General features: G+C 46.4%; 2 protein-coding genes across 2 annotated transcripts; one reads left to right on the top strand and one right to left on the bottom strand.

Moving 5' to 3' along the window:
• The first annotated feature begins 158 nt into the window (after positions 1 to 158).
• Positions 159 to 9,965, top strand: INTS14 (integrator complex subunit 14). Its single transcript, XM_064388924.1, has 12 exons — positions 159 to 493; positions 592 to 856; positions 2,038 to 2,145; positions 3,926 to 4,081; positions 5,095 to 5,213; positions 5,634 to 5,776; positions 6,511 to 6,603; positions 7,096 to 7,240; positions 7,494 to 7,627; positions 7,730 to 7,848; positions 8,225 to 8,290; positions 9,136 to 9,965. Exons 2-12 carry the CDS (start codon positions 635 to 637, stop codon positions 9,385 to 9,387), a joined length of 1,557 nt encoding a protein of 518 aa, XP_064244994.1. The 5' UTR covers positions 159 to 493; positions 592 to 634; the 3' UTR covers positions 9,388 to 9,965.
• Positions 9,966 to 10,123: 158 nt separating this feature from the next.
• On the bottom strand, positions 10,124 to 21,341 carry HACD3 (3-hydroxyacyl-CoA dehydratase 3). Its single transcript, XM_064388925.1, has 11 exons — positions 21,183 to 21,341; positions 20,900 to 20,942; positions 19,798 to 19,871; positions 17,767 to 17,931; positions 16,343 to 16,394; positions 15,866 to 15,976; positions 15,119 to 15,246; positions 14,509 to 14,621; positions 13,932 to 14,038; positions 13,042 to 13,173; positions 10,124 to 12,102 (listed from the first exon to the last, which is right to left on the bottom strand). The coding sequence occupies exons 1-11, from the start codon at positions 21,267 to 21,269 to the stop codon at positions 12,026 to 12,028; spliced, it is 1,089 nt and encodes a 362-aa protein (XP_064244995.1). The 5' UTR covers positions 21,270 to 21,341; the 3' UTR covers positions 10,124 to 12,025.
• Positions 21,342 to 23,061: the final 1,720 nt, after the last annotated feature.

Here is a 23,061-nt window from a genome sequence, read left to right as displayed (position 1 = left end):
CGCTCCCTCCACGCACAGATAGCGGGAGAAGGAGGCGCACTGCCCATCCGGCACGCTTATCCACAAACCCTTCTCCACACACGGCGGTCATTTGGCTGCTATTTTACTTGGGCACCACCAGCCCGGCCACCCCAAACCCCGGCTGCCCGCGCGGGGCCAGCCCTCACGGGCGCCTTCCGCCGGAGCGCTTTCCGTGCGGCACGCATGGCGGCGCGGCGGGCCGCGGCGTGCTGCAGCCTTTCCCTTCCGCCGCCGCGCTCCGGCCCGGCCCGGCAGCGCTCCGGGGACAGCCCCGCTGAGGGCGAAGCTTGCTAGGGAGGGCTGGATCCCTGCCCCAGCGCCCTCGGAGCGGCGGGGCTGCGCGCTCTCCCCAGCGAGGCTCGGCTCCTGCCGCCTCCAGGCCCTGCGCTGCGCCCCGGCTGGAAATGCCGTGTGGGGCTCGGCGTGTGTTCACCTAACCTGTGCTCAGCCCCGCGTTTTGGGGGGGAAAAGGGTAAATATCGCTTCTCTCGGGCTCGGCGTGAGGGGGCGGTTCGGTGATGATTTGAGGTGCGGGTTCGGTGATGATTTGTGCCTTCCCTCCCGCTGCAGGCAGCCGAGCGCGCCCGTGAGGGCGGCGGAGGAGCAGCTCGCCATGCCCACGGTGGTGGTGGTGGACGTGTCGCTGTCCATGACGCGGCCCGTGGCGGTGGAGGGCTCCGAGGAGTACCAGCGCAAGCACCTGGCTGCCCACGGGCTCACCATGCTCTTCGAGCACATGGCCACCAACTACAAGCTGGAGTTCACGGCCCTGGTGGTGTTCTCATCCCTCTGGGAGCTCATGGTGCCCTTCACAAGAGACTACAACACGCTCCAGGTAGGGGGTGTGAACGCTGAAGCAGTAAACTGGCAGCATTTTTTAAAAAATCGGTCAATTGTGCCACCAAAGCAGGGTGAAATTCTGTGATTTTGGTATCATCCTTTTGGCACAACGTCTTGAATTGAGTGGGTTTGTGCTCATTTTTAGGGCAGGTGAAATCAGCGTGTTTGAAACAGTGAATTTGCCAGCTGCACCTTTGCACTGGGGTGTGGCTGCTTGACTCTAAAATGGATGGAGTTAAAAACGGGGTGGAGGGAAGGGCTGCCTGATGAAGCTCCCCACGTGGGTCTGAGATGTTCCTGTTTTTGTGTGTAGTTGTTGGTTTGCTCTTGATAAACAGTGCAGCTGACAGGACCACTTAGAAAGGCTTTGAGTCAGTGGTTTGGAGGAGAAAAGCTGCTGTTGAGAGTGTGTAGAAGTCAAAACAGTGCAAGAGTGAGAATAAGTGATTTTAGGCCTCACAGATGTGGTGGGAAGTTGGGAGAAGGAAATGGAAAGGTGGAAGTCCAAGGGGGAAATTCCACATGAATGCAGTAAGGCACTGGAGCCTCTGAATCCAGTAAAGGTTGTACATTTATATCTGACCCTCAAGGCAGGAGGAGATGACACACTGCTGTCACAGGGCACCCTGGTTTGGGTTTGTCCATTGGGCAAATAGATTTTAAAAGCCGTTCTGTTACGTTTGCAGTTTAGCAGGCAGGTGCCAGTGCATCCTCTCTGATTAATTCTCACTTCCCTAAGAGTTCATTTGAGGAATTTTGCAAGGCTGGAGCCCAGCCAGGCTCCTTTAGCAAGTTCATTTCACAGCTGCACCTTGGTGATGCTGTGTTAAGTGTGAGGTTTTCACTTCTAGGACAAAAGCTGGTTTGTGGCTGCAGATGTGAGTTTTGGGTTTGTTTCTCTCTCTCTCTCCCCAAGAGTTTTTGTGAAACAAACTCCCTGTGGTCTCTGCTCTGACACCTGTGAGGATTTTCTCAGCTAAGTATTTCCCATTAGATGTTACCTCAGGTTTTTATTTTTTAAGACGTGCACAGGTGTTTTTTCACTCTTAAAGAGCTGTGTTGATAATATTCCAGTTCCCTGATAATATTCCAGTTCCCTCAAGGCCAGGAGTGACTGCTGGGTGTCTCCTGGCTGGGGTACTCCCCCAGCAGTGACTGTGGTGTTTGTCTTTGCAGGAAGCCCTGAGTAACATGGATGATTATGACAAAACCTGTTTGGAGTCGGCGCTGCTGGGGGTTTGCAACATTGTCCAGCAGGAGTGGGGAGCAGCAATTCCTTGCCAGGTATGGCTGGTTTAAGTTCACTGCATGTTTAGTTATCCCTGGCAGGGAGATTGGAACTTGGTGATGTTAAAGACCCCTTCCAACCCAAACCATCCTGTGGCTCTGTGATTGATTCTGTTCCTGTGAGTTGCACATAGAAATGTAAATGTCATTTCAAAGTTTGGAATGCTCTCAGGCATGCTTTGTGCAAAACCACAAAGAATTTGTATTTTGGCTAAACCTGCAACATGAACAGAAGGTGATCTTCATAAAAATATTCAGCAGCAAAAAAAAAAAAAAAAGAGACTGTTTCCTGCCCAGTGTGTTCTTGTAGTGCAGTGGATTGTAAAGTGTGGCTCAGGAGCACTGCTGTGCAGGCCTGGTGTCTGACCTGGATGCAGTCTGCTGTCCCAGGAGCCTCACTCCATTTGGAAAGGGTGTAGTCCCACACCAGGAGCCTCTCCCCTCCAGCCCTTGATGGTTTCCAGGGCTTGTAACAATCCCAGCTCTCAAACAACAGCGTGGGGCTGCTGCTGAGTGTGTTTTGATCTGACTCTCTCCCAAATGAGTCATTTGCCATGCAGCTGCTCACATACCCCATTCAGCCCTGCCCTGCAAGTTCTCATCCTTCCAAATCTGCTGCCTCTTCTGGCAGAGTTTGCTTTAACCCTCTGCTTTCTGAGGGTCTTGATTTAAGTTCAGCAATTTTGCAGCTCAGTGAGCTGGGGAGATGCCTGAAGCAATATTCCTTAAGGAGAAGAAGGATGGAGGTTTATTGGTTAGGCAGTGCTTCATCATCCAACACTGACAAAAGGCACCTTGGGGCAGCAAAAACGTTCAAAGCAAACAGCAAGAAAGGTGTGAAAACCAAGCAGAGATTAGACCTCAACTCTTTTGTCTCTCATTTGTGTCATAGCTCATTTTACTGGCACTTCAGGTGCTGGGGTGGTGGAGGGCACTGAGGAATGTGCTGTGCAGCCTTGGAGCAGTGGAAAACATCTCTGGAGAGCACCAGTTCTGAGGAGAGACTGAGGATGAAGGGAGAATACAAAACAAATCTGGATGTAGCAATTACACATGGAGTTTCAACTGAATTTGATTTTCCTTACCTAGCAGCCAGAAATCATGCCTGCTGTTGCCATGCAGCATTGGAGGAGCAGTTCTTTCACTCCTCTGGATGTGACTGGGTCACAGCTGAGCGTAAATATTCCCATTATTCAGTGTAATTAGTGCAGGTTTCCACAGGGATTGACTGAATGTGCAATTGAATGGAAAAGTGTGAGGTTTTGCTATAGGAGTTCTGCTGCAAAATGTGAGCATAATGCAGCTGTATTTGCAAAGAATTAAGATCACTAATACTACTTTTTTTTGAGGTTTCTATGGCTTGTAGTGGAAGTTGAGCTGCTCTCCAGATTCTGCAGAAGAAATGGGCTTTATCATCCATCTGAAAATAAGCCTGGAATCCTTGAGTCCAACAGCAAGAGGCTGTGTAGTCACTGTGCTTCTAGTGTACACTTAAAAATTAAATTTATGAGATTCATTAAAAATTAATGAATAAATTAAAGGTAAAAATTAAATGTATTACCTAATGCCAAGAAAACCTTTATTTACAACGCACACCGTGTAAACCACAAGGGTTCAATCTTCAATTCCTCCTTGATGTGGGGTTCTGTCTGGAAGTTCTGCCAGCAGTTCTTTGCCCAGCTCTGCGGAGGAACCCGGTGGGAGCCCTTGCTGCGGGAAGGCTCCTGCAGCGCGTGGGTGTTGAGTGCGCAGCTGGGGTGTCTCGGTGTCCCTGCAGGTTGTCCTGGTCACCGACGGCTGCCTGGGCATCGGCAGGGGCTCCCTGCGCCACTCCCTGGCCACCCACAGCCAGCGCAGCGACAGCAACAGGTTCCCGCTGCCCTTCCCGTTCCCGTCCAAGCTCTACGTCATGTGCATGGCCAACCTGGAAGAGGTGATGGCTTGTTCTTTGTTGCTTTGGGTAATTGTTGGTCTTCTCTGAACTCACGGCCAGGTCAGCACAAAACATTGTTGATGTTCTTGTGCTCAGGGTTTAGTTGGCACTCTGGTGTTTAGTTATTGGGTGAAAGAGAATTTAAGGTTTATTATTGCACTGTTATTATTATCCACTGTTACTGCATTATTACCATCATCTTTATAAAGCATGTCAGTTTGTCCCTGGGGAATATTATGGGATTTTAATGTCTCTGTTTATATTACTATGGCATTAATTATGTTAAAGGCTTTTTGGGCTCTTCTTAATCTACAGTTAAGTTCATGAATAAATTACTTGTGTTGCAAAGATGCTTAACACTTAAGACACAGTAGCTGTATGTAGAAATGTGAGAGGGGAGAACTGAAGTCTCCAAGCCAGTGTTCAAAACACCTTTCCTTAGTTTTGAAGGGAACATGTCAATCTTCTTCCTCCTTTTTTCTTCTCTTGCAAATTTCAATCCCAGCTTTAAAAATCTTCACAGGAGTTAAAATTCTGATGCATAAATATTGTTTTAAAAGAAGCCTATTTGACTAATATTTGTTAGATTAAGTTTTATTAATAGCATTGCTTTTGATTTGATACCTGTATTGTGTCCTTCACAGAAGGGTTTTCTGCTTAGGCATCAATTTTTCAGCTGAAATCAATATTTCAGCTTCATGGTCTCTGTCAAGGATGATGCTTTTGATTAAGCTGGTGGATTGAAGCACTGTTAACATCTAAAAATAACTGGGAAAATATTTAAAATAAATATTTAAAATAAATCTTCCATTTCTGATAAGTAATAAGAGAACATTGCCTGGGAGACAAAGAATGTTGGTTTATTTGGAAAGAAGAAAGAGAACAAAAAATCATGGGAGCATCCAGTCAGATGCTTCTGCTGTGTTGTGTATATTTTCTTTAAAAATACTGGTAAGTACAAAAGAGAATAAAAAGAACACTCAATAAAAATATTTCCCTTTCTTTTTCTGCAGCTTCAAAGCACAGATTCCTTAGACTGCCTGGAACGACTCATTGATTTAAACAATGGGGAAGGGCAGATTTTCACCATTGATGGCCCCCTGTGCCTGAAGAATGTGCAGTCCATGTTTGGGTGAGCACACTTGTAGATAACAGACCTTTGGGAAGGTCCCCAGTGGGTATCTCAAAAGGAAAACAAACACAATAAGAAATCTGGTCATATAAGATGTTCTAATTAAACTATTTTTTTATACTGTATTATCTTGTTAACTGTAATTTCATCTCGGCCTTCACTGGTTATGGTCAATATTTATTTAGTGATTGTAACCAAACTGTAGCATCTCTTTATGCTTGGCAGATAGAAGACAGTAATTTCCATAATTATTGTTCATTTTCCATGAGTGGGATAATGCTGCTTTGTTTCATAATTTAGCAACACTAGAACTGTTGAATTAACTGTAGTTAAACAATGTTTGGGAGCTAAATTAGCGTGCTTTAGACAAACTATTTTCATTTAATATGTATTATGTTTTCCTTAATAACTGTGTTCTAGAAAGCTAATAGACCTGGCTTATACACCATTCCATGCTGTCCTCAAGTGTGGCCACTTAACATCTGATGTGCAAGTATTTCCCAGACCAGAGCCTTTCATTATAGATGAGGAAATAGACCCCATTCCTAAAGCAATTAATACAGGTAACAAATCTTTGATTGCTTTTTTACTAAAATAAATTTCATTTCTGCCCTTTCACTGCCACCTCTCATCCTGTGGATTTATTGCTTCATCCACTTTGTCTCTGCAAGGATCAGTCTCTGATTGTGTAATTTTTTGGTGTATGTGTGACACTAGAGAACAAAAATATCATCCTGCTTCATCCATGTGTACCTGGCTAAAGGGCTGGAGTAGGGTAGAGGCACTTTCAGAGCTCAGGGTGACAATTTCTAGGGGTAGAGACTGTGAGACAGCCACAGGCTGCTTCCCATGAACAGCCTCATAAGCTTCAGGGAGGAGAAATTATTTCTGAAAAAAAATGTGCAAAGAAAAACCTTCCCAGCCCTCCCGTTAGGGGACACAGCTCCCATGAGCAGCAGGTATTTGCTTTTTCTCTTTTGGAATTTATAAGACAGCAATGGATTGTGTGCAGTGCAAATATCAAGGTGCCCAGTTCTGTAACTGTCCAGCAGCACAGCTGGTGGGCAGCAGTCTGTGTGTGCTGGAAGTCATCTTCAGAAGTTGTGTGTTGATGTATTTCTAACTTATTAACACCTTTGCACTCCAGTTCAGTTTGGGTTCTCCTGTGCTACCTTTAGTCATTGCTTCAGAAAACCTGGTGGTGGTGATGTTAAATAGCCTCTGAATACATTTCAGTTATGTCCAAATATGACTTAAACTGTCTTAAATCTGATTTAAGTCTGTTGTCTCCTTGCAGATCTAGAAATTGTTGGGTTTGTAGATATTGCAGACATTTCCAGCCCTCCTGTCTTGTCCAGACACTTGGTACTGCCCATTGCACTTAACAGAGGTGAGCAAATTTGGTTTATTTCAGCAAAAACTACTTTAAGTTTCCCTTGTAATGAGGTTTAGACTGGAAGCACAGTTTTTTTTTGCTTTATCAAAATACCAATGTCATATTTGTGTGATTGCATTAAAATTAAAACCTTGACCACAAGCTCTCTTATTTTGCCTAGTGTGTTCTTTGTGAAGTTCACAGAGGGACCAGGGTCTTTACAACATCATTATTAATAGAACATGCTAAAAGTACAGTTCAGAATAATAATGAGCCATGAAATGTGTGGTGCAAGATGAATATTTAATGCCCTTGAGTACAATGCAGTGGAACATTTATGTGTCATTGTTGTGCCACTTTGCCCAAGCAGTTCATTCTGCAGCTGTTTGTTCTACAAAAGTATTAACTCTTGCAGGCAGACAGTAAGGGGTGGTGTCATGGAAACAGAACTCTTGTGGTTGAATTTATTCTCATGTTTTCTCTTTGTTTGCTTTGATTCTTCCCCAGAGGGGGATGAGGTGGGACCTGGGATCACAGATGACACTGAAGATGAGAATTCAGCTAATCAGATTGCTGGGAAAATCCCCAACTTCTGTGTTTTATTACATGGCAGCCTGAAAGTGGAAGGCATGGTGGCTCTCGTCCAGTTGGGGTATGGAGCTGGATGTCTGCCTGAAAAATCTCTTACTTTGCTCATTTGGGCTTTATTTATAAATTATGCTTATTTATATCTGTATTCTGTGCAGAACTCTGCACTGCTAGACTAAGCTGTGGATTTTTAATTGCAGATTTGTTTCTGTCAGTACAAATTGCAAACATTGAGCCTCCACACAGTGAGAGGGAGGCACATTCTACACAGAGGGGTGGGAGATTTTCAGCTTTTGAGGGTTTGCTCTTTTCCACAGGCCAGAGTGGTATGGAATGCTTTATTCACAAGCTGATAGCAAGAAGAAATCAAACCTCATGATGTCACTCTTTGAACCTGGTCCTGAGCCCCTCCCATGGCTGGGGAAGATGGCACAGCTTGGCCCCATTTCAGGTACTGGTCACACTCCTCTGAGTAACTCTTATCCACTCAGTGCTGTGTGAATGCTCTTGACAATTCCTAGTTGCTAAGTCTATAATTTATTTTTTCTCCCAGATGCAAAAGAAAATCCTTATGGAGAGGATGACAATAAGAGCCCTTTCCCCCTGCAGCCCAAGAACAAGCGCAGCTACGCTCAGAATGTCACTGTGTGGATCAAACCCAGTGGGCTCCAGGTAATGATCCAGGTTGTGCTGCTCTACCTGGTGCAGCAGGAGCCATCTCAGCAGGAACTGCAGTCTGTGCATGTCTTGCCCATTTAGTGTAATTGCTTTATTGCTTTTCTTTCGTTTTTATAAACACTGCCTCTTTACAATGTCATGATTAAAATGCAATCAGAAAGCATAGCTTGTTTAATGAGAGCAGTGTCTCCAGTGGAGCATCTGGATTGGTTTATTTGATTTAGTATAATTACCAGTTATGTTTCAGCCTTTGTGAGCTGCAGTTTTGTCAGTGGTCAGGATAATTTATCCATAAAGAGTTGGGGGTTGTTCTGCAGCTTCCCTCAGAAGCTGCCAAGGTTTTGGGATTTTTTTTTTCTCTTTTCTGCAGACGGATGTACAGAAGATCTTGAGAAATGCAAGGAAACTCCCTGAAAAAACACAAACCTTCTATAAAGTGAGTAACATTCCAGGCTGGCCAAGTTTGATCCATAGTGAGGGTGGTGCATTTGAGAGGAACCACAGTGTGTTCTGTTCAGGCTTGCAGTGCTCTGCAAAAACTTACAGACTGGTTAGGTGAGACAAGGGGGTCTCATGTCAATGGTCTGGCACTACATTTTCTGGCATAGATGTATCATGTCTACAAGTGCCCCTCATGACCTCTGCTACTTCCATGGTGAACTTTTATGCTGTTGTCCAGGCAGAAATTAACAGGGACCAGAGAGGAATAGGAACACAGATGTCTCTCCGAGTCTTGAAAATGTCTCCTCCATTTTATCTACAACTGAAGCAGAGAAAGACAAAGTTCCAGGCACATTTGGCCACACCATAATGATCCAAAACCAGACTGTAGCTGGAGGTAATTATTCCTTTTGCAAGCTTAGTGCTGAAGCAGTTTGGTATTGCAGCCTCCAGAGACCTGAAGAATGAATACCTGCCTAAGTGCACATAAGCACTGTTCAGTTTGTAGGGAAGAAAAATCAATGTATCTACACTTTACTGGACACTGTGGTCAAAGGCAGCAGTCAGTCAGTGAAGCCTGAGCTGGAGCCCTGCTGAGACACAGACAAAGCAGGCAGGTACAATAGCTGAATGCACTAAAGGAAGAAGTGGAGGTTTATAGGAGAGGATCAAGGGAAGACCACTGTTCTCATCTTCAGCCCTGACTTTCTATCCATGAGCAGCTGGGCAGTTTCCAGCAGCTGCACTGTGAGTCACATCACCTGTAAAAACAGATACAAGAACCCCACGTTTGATGTCGAGGCTTGCAGTGTCTTTAAAAGAGGTTTTGTGTCTTTGCAGGAGCTGAATCGTCTGCGCAAGGCAGCTCTGGCCTTTGGCTTCCTGGAGCTGCTGAAGGGCGTGGCAGACATGCTGGAGCGGGAGTGCACGCTGCTGCCCGACACCGCCCACCCCGACGCCGCCTTCCAGCTCACACACGCGGCCCAGCAGCTCAAAGTGGCAAGTACTGGAGCCTCGGAATACGCTGCCTATGATCACAACATTGCTCCTCTGCAGACAGACTTTTCCAGCAGCAGCACTGAGAGAATGTGAAGTCTCCATTTTGGCAGCTTCTCTAGATTAAGGCTCAAGCGGTTCAGATTTTCTTCTGGCCTGTTTGATCACTGTTTGAAGAACTTCCTTGTCCAAACAGGGAAGTTTTGCATCAGTGCTCTCTAAACAAAAGTAGCTCGTTTGTGGTGGCTTTTAGTCAGACCTGGAAACTGTGGAAAGTGTCCCAAACCCAGGGATGGTGTTGGATGATGGGTGGAAGTTATTTAGTACATGTGAGGAGAGAAAAAAATGCCATTGGCAGCTCTTGGATTTTGGCCTCCCCAAAATGCAGTTACTGCACAACTGAACTTGCTGGTGAAAGTATCCTAAAAGGCAGCTACTACACTTTAAACATCAAATTGATTACTCCAAAGAAAGGTGTGAGAAGCACCCTGCAAGATCAGATACAGAACTGATTTTGGGGTTTTCACCCTGACTTTATGCCCAACTTGACAGTTTATACTAAGCATTATCACTTGCATTGCAGTACTTATGCTTCTGAAAGTAACTTGATCTTGGGACACATGGTTTTTTATTTGCATAATACAAATAAAGAGTAATTCTTCATGAAAATTTAAGTTGGATTTGTTCCGTTTTCATAGCAACCAGGCTGTGTGGCCTGAACACTGACCTGGTGAAGGCTCAGGTCCCAGCTGTTTATCTCAAGTTAAATATCAAATTATACAACTTCGCAGGAAGTTTTATAATTTGAAAGAACAAACAACTGAACTGAAAATTTGGTTGTAAATCTTTATTAATAGAAACACATTCTTTCTGAAGGACTAAAATTCAGTAGTGTAAGATCCATGACAGCTTGCACTAGGTACCACAATTTCACTGATGAATACATACAGATTTCATAACAGAGGTTTAAATGCCCAGAGAAGAAATTAAAGTATGAAAGTGATCCTTGCTGTTCTGTTACTCAGCTAATTCAACCCTTTCACATACTTCAAACATAGGTACAGTGTGTGCTAAGTGAAATATTGTGTAAATAGTGCTCAACTCTCCTGAGTAAAGTAGGCTGTGCTTCTCCCAAAGAGAAGTTGTATCTGCCTCTTGTTGACAGAACACAATTTGTGAAATGCAGCGTGGAGCTTGTACTGCTTCTATGTTAGTCTCCTCATAACAATATTTCATTTACAGTAACAAGCACTGGGTCCATATCACAAACCTTCTGCTGTTTGTTACTTTTCATATATATAAAATAATTTTCTGGAGGGTTCATATTGTTTTACAATAGAAAAAGATAAATAGTAACATGGCACTAAGCTAATCTCAGCTTGTGTCTGTTCTGGGTTGCTGGCATTGCTCTGCAGAGCCCTGGGGCAGTGGCAGTTGGGAAACAACCTGTTCATAACCACAGTGCAGTTTGAAGTAAACTTGCTGTACATTTCTAAGCTGGGTTAAGGAGGCCAGATGAGTCTGGGATCAGCTACAGGAGACTCAGTGTGAAGAAGGACATGCTGAAATAAAGTCAGCTGAGCCAGAGGTTTCCAGGTGAGACAGCAGATGACCTGAAATGTGGGGGGAGCTTCTCTTTGACGGTGGTGGTTAAAGCAATCAAAGAGAAAAGGGTGCTTCAAACCCTGTGTGGGACCTCCCTTACTAAGATTTGATATGTGCTATCTAAGTAATGGTTTATTTGACCCCCCTGTTCCATCCCCCCAGGAGCCAGTCAACCATACACACCACCTTCTCTGCTGCACCCCTAAATGCAGGTAGAAGAGGGACTGCTGCCTTGCTGAAGGCTGTAAATACAGGAACACAGCCCTGCCAGGATGGATCAGAGGGGCCCCATCTCCCAAGAGAATTCCACATTCTCCCTTTGCATGGGTTGGGTGGAGTTCTGTTGGGGTTCACGTGCCAGGGGAGAGCTGGTACCTATGTTCCCTTGTTTTGTTACATTTCAGTGCTTGCTCTACCAACCAGGAAAGCATTTCTGCCCTCAGTGGCAGCTTCCTTTCCCTAATGACTGGACAGGATGGGTTGCTACAGGAATACACATTGCTATGGTCCACAGAGAGCTCCTATTCTGTTAAGGCTCAGCTAGAAACAGACAAATTGGTAGCATTTAAATCAGCATCAGCTACTTCCAGTGTTAATTCTGCACCATCAATAATGCTGCAGAAGAACAGGGGGGACATATACTGAGCAAGTTTATCCCAGTGGTTGCTGAACACCCAAACACTGCACAGTGGCCTCAGACTGTGCCTCCTCCTGCCACCAAAGCTGCCTCCCAGGAACAGCACAGGCCAGCAAAGAGCATATCCCACATCAGAAGCCCTATCTGCATGCAGTATTGAAAGAGCAAATCTCCAATTAAAAGATAAACACTATTTCTAGTTAGTGCTGCTCCACTGATTATAAGCATATCATATGCAGATAATAGGATTTCTTTCTAATATGCTGGTTGACAGGATACAAGTTTAAATGTTCAATGGTAAATGCCATGCATAGATGATGGAAAGGGAACAAAATCCAGCATAAGGGAATGTTACCTGAATTCACTATGAAATCATGAAATCTAGCCTGGTCATTTCATTTTACAAAATTCTTGCATTACAGTGGGTAAAACCGTAAGAATTAGAGGCTTGTCTTGTCCCCAAGTGAGATAAGAAAGCATTGCAGTCCTGCTTCACTTCATCTTTCTCTTCTTTGGTCCAAGGTGATGTTTCCTTTGCTTGTAGAGGTGACGGTAGTTTATAAATACCCCTGGAAAAGAATGAAGTGTTTAGGTAGGACATCACTGTGTCTTTTTGTGCTAAATGGCTGTACCAAATCTAAAGGAAAAATAACAGAACCCAACTAACCCAACCACCACACAACAAAATAAATTATTTAGGGGTGTGTGTAGCAGTGAAAGCTAATGCAAGTGTTTTCTTGCTGGCTGAGGCAGGAGTTGCTGCACAGGCTGTTTGGTAAAGAGCTGCTTAGAAGGTTTGTTTGTCACCTTTAAGAAGTTGTGACACCAGCTGTGCAGAGCTAAGGAGGATGAACCAGGTATTTCAGAGTGAAACTCAACTGAAGGGTGGCTTTAAGCAATGTCTGAGCTGGAGAAATCCAGTGAAAGTTCAGTTTAAAATTCTCTGCTAGATTGTGGTGAGATGTGTGGGTGTGGGTACAAGAAATTTAAATTGTGTTTACAAATGTAACACCACAAACTAACTATGTCTCAAGCAGGTTTTCTTCTTTAAATGTACTATTTAAAGAGAGTTCTATATTGTTTCCTGGAAAAACATGATTTCATGTTGCACTTGTGATTATATTGCAACATTTAACTAAATTAATTTGAAATTATGTTTCAATTGCCACTACATCATTCTAAAGCTCAAATACCCCCTAAAAGGTGAAACTAAGTACACTATGGTTATAAACACATGTAAAAATTACTCCTTTCACCCAAATTTGTGCTGCTAATTTGTTACCAATATCACCTTTTTGGAGGGCTAATCAGAGCTCATTGGAGGTGTGTTTCCCTCCATCACTGACAAATTTACATGAACAATCCACAAGGATAACACTTAACCTCAAGCAATTTTGTGTTGCCATGGTCCCCAAGATGCAGGAATTTCATTTTCTTTGAAAAATCAAGTTAGTCAGGGGAAACTGGCCTTTTAATTTCAATATTGAGAAATAGAATTAAATACTTACCTAAAAACAAGGCTATAAGATATATTTGAAGCACAAATGGAAACTGGATTGTGACATTCAGTGGATTTGGCAATCCCAGGCTAAATTTCCCTGTTTCACTGAAGATTGGAATGGATTGAACAATACAGACAGCTGAAAGCAGAAGGTCACCATCATTATAAAGTACAGATAAAATATATAATTACCCAGCCCACACCAACTATTTCAGCATAGTCCCTTCTAAATTGCCATCTCTGATTAATGACAGCAATTTTGAAGGTGGGAAGCACCTGGCTGGGGGGGTGCAGCAGGAAACCTTCCTGGTGAGACTGTTCTCATGCACAGCTGCAGCCCCAGGGCCCGTGCCAGCAGGATTTGCCATCCAGAAATACCCCCAGCAATGAAACAGGCACACTCCTCCCCCTGCTCGGTGTTGGGCAATGCCCAAAGCTCCTCCTGGCTCACAGACACGGGTTGGCAACACAGGAATAAGCCCCTGCCTGTCCTCTGCAGTCATTTACAAGATAATACCAAGACCTGGGAGCTGGTGTGAAGCCAGGCCAGGCTGAGCAAGTCAGGCCCAGCAGACAAAGCTTTGGTTCAGCAGAGGGAAGTGAGCACTGGCATCCTGTGCAGCTTGTTCTTGTTCCATTTGTTCATGCAACCCATCATTGCCTTTACTTCCCCCTCCAGAAAAGGAGTCTTTCCTCCAAAAGAAAGACTTTACATCAAACTGAAAATAAGATTTGATTCAGTATGAAAGACAAAATGCTTATATTTGGTTCACCTCAAAGCAAATCTATTTATCTGTTGTTCTATTTTACTATTTTAAGTCCAGCTGCTGAAAAATGAAATGGAGTTATTTTCCCAGCCTTGAATTCATTATTTAGTAAACTGTTTTAGGGAGATACCTTCTGCCAAGCCCCCTAAGGGGTAGAGAGGGATCCAGACAGTGTAACGGAGCCAGGTGAGTGGTTTCCACTCAATTCCAATGCAGGAAAGCATGTAATAGGGATACCTGCAGTGTGAGGGGAAACAAACACTTTAAAATGGAAACTACTACTAGAATTAGTCTTGTGTGTTCAACACAATTCCCAGATGACACAAGAATATTCAAGGCATTGTCCCTGTGATGATGATGGACACACGGTTATTGGGCAGTTTACAGGGCTCAGGCCATTCTGAACACAGGGATGAAGGCAACTGCCTGGCTGCCTAATAAACCTTCCAAAATAACTGCATTGCAAAGATGAAGGCCTCATTTAACAATGGAAATTCAAAGCACCAAAGGAATAAAGAAATAAAGCAAGAGGGCAGTGTCACTTTCAGAGTCCAGCCCTGCCTTAGCTTTTGGCAGGTGAAGGAAGACTCAAGGAGATTTCACCCTCTGGGGCCAACTCTTCCAAAAAATACAAAGATGAAAATCTTCTTTCTTGGGAACAACCACTTTGTTCTGTGCACACTTGCTAGGAGGAGAATCCCACCAACCTGAACAGCTCAATGATACTCCAGAAATAAAATATGAAGAACACCACAGGTTTGCTCTGCATTTCCTCCAGGCTTCCAAGGATAACAAACAAAACGAAATTTCTTCCAAATATCTATTAAAGAAAAACATATTAAAGAACATTCACTCTTCATCAAAAGGAAGGGCAAGTCCTTGCTGTCAGAAACTCCAGATATCTACTCCTCACACATCTGAGCACACAACTAACTCACAGCTGAGCTGTGACCAGCTTCTTACAAGTAGGCACCTTGCCCTGTATTTAGGTACAATCCAAGGGATGGCTCAAATCAGCCATCCACATTTTTATGCACCACAACCAGGATAAAAAGGACACTGGCACCAAAACAAAATCATGTATTTTATCAGGTTCTTGCTTTTGCTGTCCTGCACTCCCTTACCAGGTGATGGAAGGAGACAGACAGCCTGCCACAGCCAAGACTGGGAAGCATGAATTCCTGCTTTGTGAATAAGAAATCCTCTAGTCCAGGGCCAGTGAGATTGCATCACTTGTTTTAGGAGAGCCTCAACACTTGTGTAAAATAAACATTTACTTTAAACATAAGAGCAAGGAGAAGAATTTAAAAATACAACCTGCAGTACAGAAGGTAACAGCGGTGATCTGACCAGTCCTATTAGTGAATTCATGGTCTCCATTAATGCCAGGGTCTGACAGAAATACATCATATCAGAAATAGTGTGAAATGTGTCATAGAAGGAATCTGTAAGACACAGGAAACCAACCATTTTAGAGAACAAATGAATTTTCATGCTCAGGAAGCTGGTGCAGCAGCACAGCTTGTGATAACAGGATTCTGGTTGTATTTGAGAAAAAACATGATGCATAATTACATAAGTTCTTTATAGGCCTTATCTTGAACTCACAGCAGCTGGGGCAGAAACACTGCTCCATTTCACACACAGAAGGATCAAGAGCTATTTCAGTAATTGCTTTACAAAAATGGCAATAGTGCTGTACCTCAACAGAATGGATTGTTCTTGCTTCAAAAACAAAATATTCTGTCCAGATCATTTTCAAAAACATTAACATTGCAGCCAGTGAGACATTTTGCTTCAGCTGATTTTGTTAGAAGTGATCCTGGCAGAGCACAAGTATCATTCACAGAGTACACAGCTGTGACTTACAAGGGGACAGTATTTTCCTGCCCTTGACACTTTGATGACCTTTGAAAGTCTTTCACTGTACTCTTTGGCATTGCACTCATGGTTTACCTCCTAAATATATCTCCCTTTAGGTTTTGCTATTTAAAAGGTCTTAAAAACAACACTGAAAATCAACTCAAACCCTCCAATATAAATAAAATAGTGCTCATTACTTGCCTTTTCCTAAGATGAATAGTCGTACTGTCATGTTCACAAAAATCCAAGAGAATCCCAAAAACTGTACAAGATTATACATTACTAGGTATCCCTTCTTCAGGTGTTTGAAAGCTAAAATCAATAATAAACACATCAGGTGAGCAGAGTACAATGGTAACAGAGCTGCAAACCAGGCTTTCTGAGAATAAAGCTTATAAGGAAAAGGGAAATTATTGATTGTGATAAAAGCATTGTTGGGGCACTGGGGGTCCTGCTTTTGCCATCATCTGCCAGAACTCAATACTTGCTAGTCAGATTTTTGACATTCCTTGGAAACTTCAGTCCATTTTTATTAAATTTCTAATAGCTCACAAAACAAAGATCTCCCTCCCAGACACACCAAGCCACTCAAAACTTCTCCTTAAGAGTCAAGGTTCACAAAGCCCAAACAAACTTCCTAAATCCCACTTTACCCACTAAAAAGATGCAGTTACTTACGGTCTTTTGGGACTCTGGATTCTATTTTCATTTTGTTAATCTTTTCTTCTTCCTTAAGATGAAGGATAAGGTTTTAAAGACTTACTGTAATTAGCAAGTGATTTGTTAACTATACTACTGGCAAAGCTGGTGGGTTTAAAACTCAGCCAAGGAGCCAGTAGCTAGAAGGTTTAAATTTTCACCAGCTTAAAACAGAACATTCATCATCCAGAAATTATAGTACAGTAAAAGCCAGAGGGTGTTAACCAGTTATCCTGCCCTCACCGTGTGGTTTGTTCTAGTAATTAGATGCTTTTGCTGAAAAAGCCTCTGCTTTCTGTGCTAATTCTCAGTTATGACTGTGCTGTTTCTTACATGACCCACCAGCAACCTGAAGAGAAGAGAGAACATCCAGCCCAGGTTCTCTGCCTGCCTTTCCCAATGCTCCTGGGCCTTGGCACTGCAGTGCCCTCTCTGCTCCCTGCTAAGCTCCTGGCTGCACAGGGAACAGGGCAGTGTTTGTTGTAAAAGGGATTTGCAGGAATGTGGTCTGTTCAAGCCTTTTCCAAGTCCATCTTGCACCTCCCCAGTCAGTAAGCTGCTCAAGCTCACCAGATGCTGGAATGCACCAGCAGGGCCAGCCAGGGGCTCAGGAGAGCCTCAGCAATCCCTGCTGCCCAGACAATGTGCAGGACTCACTCCTTTGGGCTCCACATGGCAGAGTGACATGATCCTCTGTGGATCAGCACACTGGGCAAGGGGCACGTGCAGGGAGCCAGCACACAGCCTCCAGCTCCAGTTCTAACCAGAAATGTGCCTATTTCCAAATTCTCACTTACAATTTGAACCATTTAACATACAATGCAGGTGTTGAATGGTGGGTGCTGCTGCCTACTATCTGTTCCCAACAAACCTCTCCTGTAGAAAAGCAGGTTGGGTTAACATTCAGGCAGTGCAGTCAGATCCCCACACAACACTCACCACAGCTGGCCCAGCGAGAGAGGCAAGAAAGGCTCCTTTTTGCAAGGTTTATTCCAGAAAAGTATATCACATGTGGCTGAAGGGAACCCGGTGAGAAAGAGGCAACCACGGAGTGCAGGCAGCTTAAGAAGGGGAAGGGGTTGGGGTGGAGCTAAGGGCAGGGCAAAGGGGATTAGTCTCCAGGGGAGGGGGGACAGGCACCAGTGGTACCAAGCCAGTGAGAGGACAGGAAAAACCAGGGCAAGTCCATGTGGGAGTCTGTCTTTTCCCCCCAGGAGGATTACTCTGTGGTAAGAGGAGAGAGTTCATGGGATGCTACACTTAACCAACTCTATACAGAACAGCAATAACAATCAGCATGCCAGGAACTCCTGGCAAATAAAGAATGCAGGTTCAGGCACAGGAGAACAGCTGTCCCTGCTTTGTAAGTGGCAGCACAAGCTCCAGGTGCCCACAGGACTCACCTTTTCCTTCAGCTCCATCTCAGCATCCGACTCGTCCAACCAGCGGTCGAAATCGGGCGCCAGGAAGAGCGGACGCTTCTCCTGCTTGGTCAGCCTCTCCCACCAGTTACTCTCTTTCTTCTGCACCGTGATATTCAGCTGCCTTTGGGTCATCCTGCACACAGGCTGGGGGCAGACACATCAGCAAAATCCGATGAAACAAGCTCTGAGGCTGAGCTGGCAGCCAAGCCCCCCTTACCAAGGAGGCAGGCTTGACACAACTGCTGCTGCACACACGTCTCTCTGCCACCCAAGACATGCAAGCAAAGGGCAGTCCCGTTGAAGATGGCAGCTGTGATGGTTGCACAACTTGATGGGCAGCCTGTATCCCACCACAGAGCTAGCAGAGACCCCAGTGCCAGCCTTCCTAGACAGAACCCCTGCTTCTGTCAAAACCCTTGGCTTGACACCTTCTTGCACTCAGTACTGTGAGCCACCCACCTCCTCTAGCCAGCAGTAAAAATAACACTGCCAGCAGCCACAGGTACTTTGTCTAAACAGGGGACCCCATGTGACACCTGCTGCACTGAGAGAAGGAGCTAAGAGCCTTAGGGAATGCCTGGGGACAAGGTGAGCTGACAGCGCGAGCAGCGTGGTCACTGCCACCCCACAAGGCCTCTCCACCTGCACAGTGGCAGCCCAGAACCTCTCCATCCTTACAGTCCCCAGCATTGTCACCTTGGAGCCCTTCTGATCACCGAGGCTGCTCCACATGGCACGGCCTGTCAGACCAGCTGAAACTGCTGCAGGAGCTGCACTCCAAACTGAGCACATTACAGCAGCTCTGCTGTCAAGGCTGGCTGGATGCTCCTCAGACATCTGAAGGCTGCTGCTGTAATTTACAGCTCCTCCACCTCATCCTTGCCTGCCACATGCTCCATTTCTCACTGCTGGCACCAGCAAGGGGACCTCATGCTGCACATCCAAACTAAAGGAGAAAAACCTGGACTGTGATACTGCCTGGTCCTGACCATCTGTAGTTACAGAGTTCAGTTTGCTCTCCAGTCCTCCACAGTGACTCAGAGTGACAACTTTGGAAGGAGGCTGCTCTGCAGAGGCAAGGACCTGCCTTCCAGGCCTGGCTCACAGCAGAGCCTGTGTCTGCCAGCACAGGAGACAGGCACAGGCAGAGACAGGCACCTCTCCCACACTGTGGGCCAGGCAGATGATAAGGCAGTGACCAGACCCTGGAACCAAGAGCTGCTCACTGTCTGCCATTCCACACCTGGCAGGAGCCACACCAGAAACGTGCCTGCTGACAGAGCCTGGAAATTCCCCCTCCTTCCCTTCTCCTTCCCTGCCGAAGAGCAGAGGGGAACGGTGGCTCCTGGTCTGACTGGAGCTATCCCAAACTCAGCCAGGAACAAGCAGCACAAATCCTGCCCCAGGAGCAAAGCCCAAGTTCTCCTGTGCCCCAGGCTCTGAGAGGTGGGGACAGACCTCACAGCCACCCGTGAGTGACACAGAGGGACAGCTCTTTGGGCCAAGCTCTTTCCACACCGATTGCAACAGGAATTAAGGAAAGACTTCTCCAATGGGAGCCATGACATATCACAGCCTAAGAAATCTGCTCGAGCCAGAAACACGAATTCTCCCGACTCTCTTCTTTTGTCCAGCTACAAAAGAAGCCATGAAACATCACAATAACTGCACAACATCCCCCTGACCTCCAGTCAAGGCTGCATCAGACAACACACTGCCAGATTCTCCCATTATTTTTCTGCTTTAAATCCTTTAAAAAACTTAAAACTGCCATGTAACAAGTGACAAGCAAGTGCTTACTCAAGCTGGTGCATGCAAGCACCAGCTCCAGTGAGATGATTTGCATTAAAACAAGACAATGGCACACAGGACTGCCACAGAGCTGGCTACTACAGAGTTACCAGAAAAATTTAAACAGTATATTGGGAACTTTATGCGCAGCCATTTCTCTTTCAAGTTCTTCAAAAATTATTTTTTCTTTGCAAGAATTAGAGAAGTAAAAATACCTACCTTAGGCTCGACTGGCTCGAGGAACTCGATCTCAAATTCATATATGTTGTCTCCTTTGGCACCATGACCCTGGGCTAAAAGACAAGAATTGTCAGTCAGTGTGAGGTTCCACACACTCCGCCTGCAAAGGATGCTTTGTACACAGAAATATTCAGCACTTATTCACAGCACTTTCTTCCTGCCTTCCTCAGAAGCAAGAGGAAACCACACAATTCCAGGGAAGACACCAAAGCATTGGAGGGGCAGATGCAGGAGTCAGCAGCTAGTCTGCACCACGCTGAAAACAGAAGGAAGCCAGCATGATCCCCCAAAAGAGGGGATCAAAAGGCTGCTCATGGATAACTCAAATACAGCAGAAAATCTCCTGCTGGGGGATCAGCCTCAGCACAACAGAGCACCCAGGGATGGCTGCTGCTGGGAGTGCAGGAGGGGATGTGGGCAGTGCCTCCCAGCAGCAGGAGGGCACTTATCAGGGTTTGTCATCTCCCACATTGATCCTGTCCCCAGAAGGGCTCCAAAACTGCACACTGTGTTTAATTCCCACCCTTCCATGCTGTAAACTGATCCCAAAGAGAAATGTGCAACACCCTCCTATCAAATGGCCTGGCTGTGGCTCACCGAGGAGGCAGCAGCTCCTAATGAGACATCTTTAAAAATTCCGTGGTGCTGGAATGTGCAGCTGTCCAGCTGCAAAAAAATCCCATCTTTCAGGGCAAGATCTGCTTTAGTTTCCAAATGGAGCACTAGTTCCTGATGTGGAGGCTTGATAAGTATTGCACACAAGGTCTTTGTGAAAGGAAAAACTGCTGTGAGTTACCTCCGGGGTTTGGCTGGCCCGGGATGGGAAGGATATATGGAAATTCCACCGGTATTTAAATACGGGGAGGTTGGGGTTTTCTTGTTAGATAAGATAGGGCCTTTTGTGGCTACAGGGCTGGAACACAGAGGGCAGTGGGTGGATGTGGCAGATCTGAACATGCCCAGCACGGTGTCTCCTGCCACCCATGGGAACCAGGCACCCTGCCTGGGGACAACAGCGACAGCGACAACAGCGGCAGCCGGGGCTGGGGGCCAGGCTGAGACCCCCCGAGGGAGCTCCTACCTCTGAAGTGCAGGACATTGTCGGTGATGGTGATGTCCGGGTTCTGCGGAGGGACAACGCGCATTAGCCGGCAGCTCAGAACCCGTCAGTGCACCCTCCCGGGGGGTCCCGCAGGTGATTTCCCCCCGGGGTCCCCTCAGGTGAGTGTCCCCCCACACCCCGTTCCCCACAGGTGTCACCCCCGCGGTGTCCGCGGATGTCCCCAGGTCAGTGCGCCCCCCGCTCCCCGCAGGCGAGTGCCCCCGGGTGTCCCCCGGGTGTCCCCCGGGTGTCGCGGCCGTACCCGGACGTCGCTCAGGTCCACGCGCAGGAAGAGCTCGCGGTGCCGCTGTGCCCAGTGCACGTGCGGCCGCAGGCTGGGCCCCGCCATCGTCCCGGCCCGCACCGGCCCGCGGCGCCCCCGCGCCTGCGCGCTCCCGCCCCCGCCGGGCGGGCCCCGCGCCTGCGCGCGCCGCGGGGGGCGGGCGGGGCCGGGCGCCCTCAGGGGTGGCGGCGCCCTCAGGGATTGCGGTCGTTGAGCCACAGCTTTTCTGGGCTGGGAAAGCCCTCACGGATCCGTCCTGCCCATTCCCCAGCACTGCCGAGGCCACCGCTATGCCCTTTAGAAATTAAATATTTCTTTCCAGCTTACCAGGTCTATAATATATATATATAAAGGCCATAGCAAATGTAGACATTAATATAGCTGATTTTTCTTAACACTTTTAATGCAGCCATTTTATTATTTTACATTTGTGAATTCACAATCAATTTTGCTCAACAGTCATCACATGACAAACATCACCCTGGCAGCTAACAGCATATGGAAGAGTTAAGAAATGTAGACTCACTGCTATACCCAATGCCCTCACACCCACGCGGCTTTGGAATCCCTTCAGGATGAGGACTCCACTTCTGTCCCGGGCAGTGGAGTCCTCATCTGCGGACACCCCGGGGGTGCCAATGTTCAGCAACCCTTTCTCTGAAGAAATTTTCACTGATACCCAAACTAAACCTCTCCTGGCACAACTTGAACATGTTTCCTTTATCCTGTAGCATGTTCGAAGAGACTGACTCCATCTCAGCCATGACAGGAGAGGCTGATAAGAATTTAGCAATCCTGCAGCTGTACAACCTGTTTAAACTCTTACACTGTCATTATTATGTGCCCCAGGACCTTCTGCTGGCCAAGTATTGGCACAGGTTGTCTAGACAAGCTGTAGCTGCCTCACCCCTGGAAGTGTTAAAGGCCAGGTTGGATGAGGCTTGGAGCAAGCTGATTTGGGTGGCCCTGCCTGTGAGCTTTAAGATCCCTTCCAACCCACGTTATTCCATGATTCTATCATAACAAGGCTAAAAAAGGACAGCATTGACTTGTTCCTTCCAAAAAGCCCACCGCTCACTCCTCAGCAGCTCACACAAGGGCCCCTCGCCCACAGCCATCCTCATTCCAAGAGCAAATCCATTCCTTCAGCGCCATCCTGTCACAGCCTCTCCCAGCATCAGGGTTTTCCCTGTGAATCTCTGCTGTGTCCCTGCCCCAGCCTGGCCCTGCACAGAGGATTCCCACCCCTGCCAGCCCCTGGTGATGTGAAGCCACCACAGAAGGTGGGGTGAGCTGCAGCAATGGTCCCAGGAGGTTTTATTTGGGAGCACGAACCCCAGGGATCCTTGGGGCAGCATGTGGGGAAAACCAGCCCCCAGCTCCTGGTGTGAGCTTCCACCTGCACGTGCATTTAGGAGGGAGCACCTGCAGAAAGTTATTTTATAGGGGTTCAAAAAAACATTTTGCTTTGAAAAAAGGCACTGTGCTTTGCAAGGGGAAATTCAGGGGTGTGGAAACATTTGGCTGGGGGCTCACAGTTCTGGAGCCTGGGCTTGTTTTGGGGGGCTCACATTGCTGGAGCATGAGTGTGTTTTGGGGGTTCATTGCATTGTTGTGCCCGGGGTTTAACACTCATTGTTACAGCTGGGAATTTCTTTCCCCTGTGGGAAGCATATCAGTATGGAGTTGGCAGGATTTTTTTGAGGAGGAAAAAACCGCGACTTTTATAACTGCAGGGTCCCTGTGCACTGGGGGTTGCATGACCTGACCCCCGTGCATGGTGCAGTGTGTGTGTTTGTCCCTGTCCCTGTGTCCCGGTCCCCGTGCCCGGGTGGATGTCGCATCCCCGCCGCTGGTC

The sequence above is a fragment of the Passer domesticus genome, chromosome 14, assembly GCF_036417665.1.
Source record: "Passer domesticus isolate bPasDom1 chromosome 14, bPasDom1.hap1, whole genome shotgun sequence".
NCBI classification, from domain to species: Eukaryota; Metazoa; Chordata; class Aves; order Passeriformes; family Passeridae; genus Passer; species Passer domesticus.
Note: the sequence above shows the minus strand (reverse complement) of the source record. Positions and strands in the feature narration are given on the sequence as shown.

What these genes read in the sequence shown, in the direction of transcription:
- INTS14 (XM_064388924.1), top strand. Translation starts at nt 635, where the DNA reads ATGCCCACGGTGGTGGTGGTGGACGTGTCGCTGTCCATGACGCGGCCC. An exon ending in GCCCATTGCACTTAACAGAG is followed by an intron (nt 6,604 to 7,095) that starts GTGAGCAAATTT and finishes ATTCTTCCCCAG; the next exon opens with AGGGGGATGAGGTGGGACCT. An exon ending in GTGGCTCTCGTCCAGTTGGG is followed by an intron (nt 7,241 to 7,493) that starts GTATGGAGCTGG and finishes TCTTTTCCACAG; the next exon opens with GCCAGAGTGGTATGGAATGC.
- HACD3 (XM_064388925.1), bottom strand. Translation starts at nt 21,269, where the DNA reads ATGGCGGGGCCCAGCCTGCGGCCGCACGTGCACTGGGCACAGCGGCAC. An exon ending in ATCCAGAGTCCCAAAAGACC is followed by an intron (nt 15,977 to 16,342) that starts GTAAGTAACTGC and finishes TATTGATTTTAG; the next exon opens with CTTTCAAACACCTGAAGAAG. An exon ending in CTTAGGGGGCTTGGCAGAAG is followed by an intron (nt 13,174 to 13,931) that starts GTATCTCCCTAA and finishes TTCTGCTTTCAG; the next exon opens with CTGTCTGTATTGTTCAATCC.